This window comes from Chelonoidis abingdonii, chromosome 4, assembly GCF_003597395.2.
Source record: "Chelonoidis abingdonii isolate Lonesome George chromosome 4, CheloAbing_2.0, whole genome shotgun sequence".
In the NCBI taxonomy this organism is placed as follows: domain Eukaryota; kingdom Metazoa; phylum Chordata; order Testudines; family Testudinidae; genus Chelonoidis; species Chelonoidis abingdonii.
Window position 1 is genome coordinate 98,493,516 of NC_133772.1, and position 8,091 is coordinate 98,501,606.

At 39.3% G+C, this 8,091-nt stretch overlaps 1 protein-coding gene across 1 annotated transcript in view; it reads left to right on the top strand.

The window, feature by feature from the left end:
• The window catches only part of DPH6 (diphthamine biosynthesis 6), a 435,665-nt gene extending 431,773 nt beyond the window's left edge, over positions 1–3,892 (top strand). Inside the window, exon 15 of the mRNA XM_075065492.1 lies at positions 3,559–3,892. Coding sequence (XP_074921593.1) covers positions 3,559–3,674 — 116 coding nt within the window. The 3' untranslated portion in view covers positions 3,675–3,892. The remainder of the gene's footprint in view (positions 1–3,558) is intronic.
• The last annotated feature ends 4,199 nt before the right edge of the window (positions 3,893–8,091 follow it).

The following is an 8,091-nucleotide window of genomic DNA, read 5'->3' on the forward strand; positions in this document are numbered from 1 at the left end:
TGAAGGAAGAGTGTAGTTGTAACATCAAATAGATTGTTATATTCTGGGTGAAACACATGATCTTTCTGCTACCATTTTCCATTTCAATGCAGTCTAGTTCTCGCCCATAACGAGCTGGTGGAGAGTACTTACCACTAAAAGTATCAGGATAATGGCCCTGGTTTTGCAAGCATTGCCCATGTGAGCAGTCTCATTGGCTTCAGCTCATACAAGTAAGGACTGCAGAAGAGGATCTGAGGGTCTTACTAAAGTCAACTGTAGTGCAGGTGTAAAGACTATTTTTGTAAAAGTTAGACTGATTCCATAAAAGGATGCTGTTGCATTCATGAAGCAGTTTAGCATGAAGACCACCTTTAAAAGCAATAACTTATAATGTTGGAAAGTGCCAAGGTAAAATGTGAGGGTATAAGGTCAGTGTGAAAGGTCATTGCACTATTTTTCTGAATTATCTCCTGTTGTTATCGAAAAGACAATAAGAACAAATAGCACTGGTTGATATCTTTGTTGGTATGAGTCAATTTTATTTCAGTTTCCAGTTGTGTCCACCTTCCTGTGTGTTTTCATGTGTCCCTCAGTTGTTCCTGATTTAAGTAGAAAAATTCCTGGTGACAGTCTGGGAACCATACCTCAATTCTTGTTGAGCACAGTGGGTGTGGAGAGCACTCATAGAATTAGGCTCTCGTCTGCGTTGGGGTAACACCAAGTAGAAATGGGAAGAGTTATATGTGACTGAAAATGAAAATACAGTATTTATCACTTTGATAACTCCTTGCCTGAAATAAATTACTAAATTTTCTATCAGACTTGATAAGTCTGGTGCAGGGCACATTAAAAAGACAGTTTGGACTAGCATAGATCATCGCTGAAGTATATTTATTCCTTCTAGCCCCCTCCTCCAACCCCACCTGAATACACATGCCCACCATTCTCCCCCTCCCCATATACACACACCACAACCATCGGCCACCATTCCCCTATGTTTTTATTTACAGGAGCGACAAGCAAGTGAACAATTGGTTCAATATTCAGCATTGACAAAAAGCTACTTGAAATCTTAGCCATTTAAGCAAAGAATTACTTAATATCAAAAATAATAAATAATGCTGACCTGAGTTGTTATTTATCTTAAAGCGTAGTTGCTGAAAACCTTAGGATTTGTTTTTATTAGTGCCACATCATTAAAATGGTGTAATTAGTAGAAGAAAGAACTTAGAGGATCAACTATTGTTTTATTTATAACAGATAAAAGATGTAGCCTTTGTATTCTTGAATGAATTAGCTATGTCCGTTTAAACTGACATAATTTCACTCATAGCGCTGTGCTTCTCTCCCCCCATACATTGACTTACAGTTTTATTTTTAAAAGGCATGAGGTCCATCCTCCCATACTGCCAGTGAAATTTGCACCTGCAGATTTTTACCCCCACATTTTTAGACTGACAAAATGAGCTACAGATCCAAAACCGAATACTTCCCATCTAAATACCTGATTTTCATCTGTAATAGAACAATGAGCGGTCCAAGTATCCAGATTTTCAGCCATAATTCAACTGAAGGTGAAAAACTTGGGTGCAGATTTTGCAACTGCAATTTGCACAAACAGGAAGGAAAGTCATCTTTCAAAAGTGTGGCCCTTTCTGACTCAAAACTCACCAGAGAGTTTTCCAAAGTAAATATTTTGGGTCACCTCCAAGGACCAAAAGAGTTGAGTTCACTATGAGAACTACCTCCTTGCCAAATATCCGTTTTGAAAATGATACCCAGGTTTTTTGTGGTGGTAGCCCTGGACTACAAACCTGTGAAAAGTTAAAGTGGCAGAAGGAATGATTTCTGACTGTCTTAAAACCAAAAATAAAATAAAAATAGCCTATTTTAAAATGTATTTTTTTTTCCTTGAGCTGACGACTTTCTGCATACTTTGACCCAATGCCTTTTGAGCCAGCATAGCTATGAAGTCACTCAAAAATCAGAGTTTGGAATAGAAATGCCAACTGACCCTTAATCAGTGTGTTGCTACTGAATTGTGGTGATACATAGATTGAGTTGCTTATTACACAGAACATGAAGTCCTTTGACCCTGCGGTGAATATTGATCTTAGGTTCACCTCTGTCAACGTTCATCTCTAACGTCAACAATTTTCAATGCAAAATAACACAGCAGCATTTTAGTAGTCTTAGTCTGTTCCTCTGGTTGCAACATTTATATGGTAACATCCCTGTTGAAAGATATTAAGATGTATTCCTTCTGTTACTGTTCAGTAAAAGCAATAGGTGAAATCTTGACTCTACCGAAATCAGTGGTGACACTCATATTGATTTCAGTTGGGCCAGAATTTCACTGAGTACATGTTAACACTTTGATTGAACTATATATTCACAGCCTCACATTCAGTGGGAAAAGCCATAAAACTTTTAAGTTCTGCCCTCTTTACATTGTTTATCTAGTCAAGAATTTTTAATGTGCTGAAGTGTCAGTAGAATCACAGAAGTTAAAGACAGAAAAGGCCTATTAAAACCTAAACCCTGCAGCCCAGGATCGATTCCTTCAGTATAATTTTTAGCACTTTTTCCAATCAAGTTTTAAACGTGCTGTATGACAGGGCTTCTGCCACTTCGTTAGCAAAGCTATATGTGATGTTCTTGATATTCAGCCTGAATTTGCCATTCCTTAGTTCCATTCCATTAGCCTTCTAATGAGACCTCTCTCTATGCACCCCATGAATTTCACTCCCTCCACAATGTTTGTACCCTTTAAATTTTTGTGGACTGTTGGCACATCCTTTCTTAGTCTTCAGTTTCTGTGGTTAGTTGTTTTAATCTTTTCATAAATCATTAACTCCGAACTTCTAATCATATTTGTTGCTCTTCTCTGGACTTTTAGAGGCTTTACCCCCATTACATTTTATAGGACAGTTCCATAAGGAGATGCAAAATATCTAACGTAATTTGTTACATTTCTTTGATTTGATAGCAGTAAAGGTATACAGTACTTCTGTTGATTTTAAAGGTGACTTGCAAACACTTTAAAAAAAAATCAGTGGGGCACATTTCTTCCAGGATACATCAGTGCAACATTTAACACAGTGCAGCACAGAGCAGAATTTGACCTGGTTGCTATAGAGAGCTGTGTGCTGAATATTCAAATATGAAGAGTAAAAGAGACATTCAGAACATACAGTAACTGAATTTAAACTTACTCCCATATCACCACCCCAAGTGACAAATTAGGTAACGGTAAATTGTAACTCGGCAATGTGCTAAGTACCTCTGTTACCTTTGCTATTTGAGATATTGACAAAGCCCTGGGTGGGATGATTTAGTTGGGAATTGGTCCTGCTTTGAGCAGGGGGTTGGACTAGATGACTTCCTGAGGTCCCTTCCAACCCTGATATTTTATGATTCCATGATATTCAGAATCCTACAAATTAGTGATTTGTTTAAGTGTATATGTAAATCATTTTTAAGACAACACACTTATTACAGTATAAAATGCATTTGTTTAATGACTATAACACAAAAACCAGAAGGTATTCATCATTCATTTTGTTCCTGTTTTAGGACTGAAAGATTACCTAGAAGATCAGTTAGGGGAGAAGACTCCAGCTCTGATTCTGGTACCTGTAGAGGATTTACCTGAAAAGGAAGTTATTCATATAGCATGCTGGCTGAGCTAGTCCTTTATAAGTGATCAGTTGATATCAAAGCATGTATTCCACCCAGAAAAGAGTGAAGAGAAGAGTTGATCTTGATTATGTTGAATATTTTCATTAAACATCAAGGTGTACATTGCTTGATTTGGGCCAAGCCTGTCTTAAAATGTTAATATTTCTATGGACAGTGCCTGAGGATAAATGACACATTCCGCCTTTGGAGGAAAAATAAAGATTTTGTTTCAAAATACTGTCCTGTTTTTTCTCAGATCTAAAGTGTTTTCTGACATCTAATAACAACAACAAGCAGCTCACAGAAGATAGTAATGACTGGAATGCTAAGGTTTGGGCACACTAGACCAGTTGTCATTTTCAGCCATTGTTCAGAGGATCAGTACATGAGCTCCAATACAGTCTTGGAAATTTCTTACATTAGTTTTGCACTGGATACACTGACTTCAGATCAGATCCTGAATTTCTTACTCCTGGCCAGATTGTGACCCCCTCCCTTTCCAATGCTGGTGAACAGTTATTCACCTGAGTAGTCATAACACACATGTAATCAATCAGAATAACAGGGGACACAGTCTCCTTTTTTTCACAGTGCTTATTCAAATTCTCATTGTCAAAGAACACAGCATTTGCCACTTGTTTTCCAGAAACAGTACAGAGTATTTTTGGACTTTCTATCCATTGTAGAACTCTCAATACAGAACTACTGGTGTTCCCTAAGGGCCCAAACCAGATCCCTGTAAAGTAAGTGGGAATTTTGCCTTTGGTGAAGTGAGATCAGACTCTAAATGTGAAATCCCAGCCTTGTTGAAGTCAGTGGCAAAACTCCCATTGAATTCAGTGGGGCTAGAATTTCACCCTCAATGAGTTTAAGGGTCAGGATAGTACAGCTAGCTTTCTTGATTTAGCGTGAGTCTCCAAGGCACTATAGAGAAAGCCTATCCTCAGGCAAAGCCTGTAAAACTAAACCTTGGGGAAAGAGTGATGTTCTTATCTCCATGTTACACATTCATGAATTCCCTCCCTAATGTTCCACTTGGAAGATTATTTTTTTAAGAAAATACAATCTGATTCACAATCAGGCATGTAATCATTCCTGGAGGAACTACACATACAAGGGCTCCAGTTGGCTCTCAGTTCCACCAGCGGCAGTCTGAAATAACTCCACTGAAGTCTATTGAATGATGGCAAGTTTACACTGGTGTGACTGAGAGGAGATTTTGGCCTTATGGCTTCATTTTCTTCCAATTCCCAGTTATGTATTTGGCAGCTGATACAGAGTCAGTGACTGAAAATGAGAGGATCTTCCTTGGTATCCTTTTGCCTTGTATATCTGATATACTGTGCTAATTGTGATCTGGGAGTCAGACTTGTCATTATTCCTTCTCACCACACAAGAAAATACAGTACAGTAGCCACAGTGTTAAGTGAGGGTTGTTTTGGTCACAGCTATTTTCTATAATAATTAAAAACTCATCCTGAAGCTTTTTCTACTAATTGGGGTAATTTTTTCCTTAAATTCATAATGTGTAAAATGTTTGTTGGTCAATTATTAGTTTGTTTTCATTCAAACGCTTTTGAAAGAAGGGGGAAGACACAGAGGTAGTTACATATCATTACACGCTACAGATGCTTAGACAGATTTAACTTAAGATTCTTGTTCCTGATTCATTCCCTGAGAAAATGGGAAAGAGTCTGGTGTCAGGGAGATGCTGTTATCAACACATTTGTTTAGGAATAGTCAGTGTCATTTTTCGAGTAGCCTAAGACCGTTATAATAATGTTGATGGAATAAATTGGCCCAAAGATTCAAAGGTGTTAACATGACCCTGAAACTATCCAACATTGAACACTTTTCAACAAGGTTTGAGGTTTAGTATGCACAGATCTCAGCCTGCTTAGTTCAAACACACCATTTAAAAGCTTTTAACCTTTTATTGAGGATATAAACAAAAAAAAGGGGGGAAACGGTCAAATCATTTGAAATGTGAAATATTACGTACGGCTTTCATTTTAACAATATCCCTTGTTCCCTTTCCTTTAGCTGGAGAGAAGTTTTAGAAGGAAACCCCTTGTTTGTGGTGTTTAGAGAGTGTTAAAGATGGTAAAAACTGCCTTTTTGGAGAGGGAGTGGGGCAGGAAAAGAAAAAGTTAGTTGGGATGAGCTGGAGCTGTTGTTATTGCTGCTGCTATTGAAGTCTGATCTCATATTCTCGAAGACAAAACAAGACAAACACACACAAAAGGGAAAGAAAAAATAACAGCAAAGATGGAAAATCCAGCTTCCATCTCTGGTGTTGACTCTGACTTGCACCTCTGATTTGCAGTTCACTGCAAAACAGAATCATGGCACAGAGCTCTACTGAGCACTGCGAGACCAGCTTGTACCAGAGTCAGGCTGTTTAGGGCATAACTTTTATCTACTTTGTGGTCACATGCTTAGGGCAGTGTTGCAAATTATGCAGTCTTGGCCAGCTAAGCCAGAATCTTATTTGACAGAAGGCAAAAGGATAGGGATAGGAAAGAGAAGAAATAATATGGGGAAAGAAAAGAACACACATGAGACGGGGATGACAACAATGTGGTGGTTGGGATTTAGCCAAAGCTGGTGGAGGTGGCAATGTCATCTGCATCCTTCTGTTAGGCCAGTGTGGTCAGGACGTGTGTCAGGATCAGGACAATGAAAGCCTAACAGTGTCACAGAGGATCCTGGACTCCAAGGAGACAGAAGGGTGGCAGCCTCTTGGTGAAGCTCACTCCTTACCCCTCTTTCAGTCAGTGCTTCCAGTCCATTTTTCCCCAAAAGGTTGATTCTTTTAAAGACCCAAAATTCAATTCCCTGTCTGCTATGGACTTCCTTTATGACCAAGTCATTAGCCTTTCTGTGCCTCAGTTCCCCATCTGTTAAACTGGAGTTGTAATGTTTCCCTACCTCACTAGGCAGTGGTGAGGATAAATACCTTAAAATATTGTGAAGCACTTTAAGCACTAGAGATGAACAGGGCAATATACGAAATAGGGACTATTAGGTGTTGCTAGCCCAACTGCGATGAGAGAGGGCTTCTCTGGAATGACACCCCTCCTCCCGAAGGGGACTCTCCCTCACCTGGTCCAGCCACTTAAGAACCTTTCTGCCACCCAGTTGCAGAGGTGTCCAAGGAAAGGGCAATACCCCCTCACCCCTTTCTCCTGGCCAGCCAGACAACCGCTCACCACATTCAGCTTCAATGAGCATGTTTTTCCCCCTAGCTTTTAAAATACACACATTTTATTAGTTCCAATGTGAAGAGTGGCCAGACGACAAGGCACAAGGTGGGGACCAATGGGAGAGGAAATGGAGACAAAGCCTTTCAAGTGTGGATCAGTGCTTTTAGCTTTTACACAAAAAGAGACGTGGCGCCAGAGAAGAGGTACCAATTTGCCCATCTCTGTACCATATCTCATTAATCTGTTCATGTTGACCTTAGAAAAGGCATTCAAATACACGTTATCCTAGCATCTGTACTACAGTGAATGATACAATATATACTCAGCTGACAGGATACTTGTTCTCAAAGATGTCCCGCTTGTCTGATGTCAAGATTTCAAGCCTCAAACTAGCACCCTTTCCCTCCCCCCCTACTGGGTCGATAATTTGTGTAGGTGCTGAAAAATGGTGAAGCAATGCATTGGTCCAAGAAATGCTTCCAGCCAGGAATTCTTTCCTTTTCTTGAAACAGCTAGAAGAGCTTTAAAATGTTTACTCTGTGAATAGCTGGGTGGGAGGGAAAGAAATTGTGTCTTTTGGTGCTGACTTGAAAGGCTTCATACCTCCTCGCTGTAATGCAAGTAACTGAGGTTAGAAGCTGGGTTTACTGAGTTTTAAATATGAACAAGGTAATTTGTTCAATATTGAAACACAAGTTAAAATGCTGCTTCATATAGAGGCCTATGACTTTTATAACAGAAGAAAATGTCTTAACACCTTTTTATCTGCTGTATGCTTTGGTACTTTCAGCATAACTACCTGGCCCTGCTGTGAATGGGAAGTTTCACAAAGCTCTTCTTCAGTCTCTTTGTAATCAAAGAGTGTTAGTTGAAGGGCCGGGGGGGGAGGTGGGGGGGAGGCCTTACACAGAGAGCAGGAGTGGGAGAGGAAAAAGGACGCTAATATCTGACATGTATAAATGTAACTATTACCATAGGATTGACAGTGCTGTAGAGTTTACCTAGACCAGTTTTGATCTTGGGTATGTAAATACTTATGCTGAGGTAAGATATTGGTTTTGAGAGCTTTGGTTTTTTCTATACACACACACATGCACACAAATTCTTCTGTTTCTTTGATTTTTTATAAAACCCCCTAGGAAAATTTAAGATTTATTCATGTTATGATACAACAGGTACACTGATGAAGATTCCAGCTCTGAAAACACAAATGTGGGGAAGA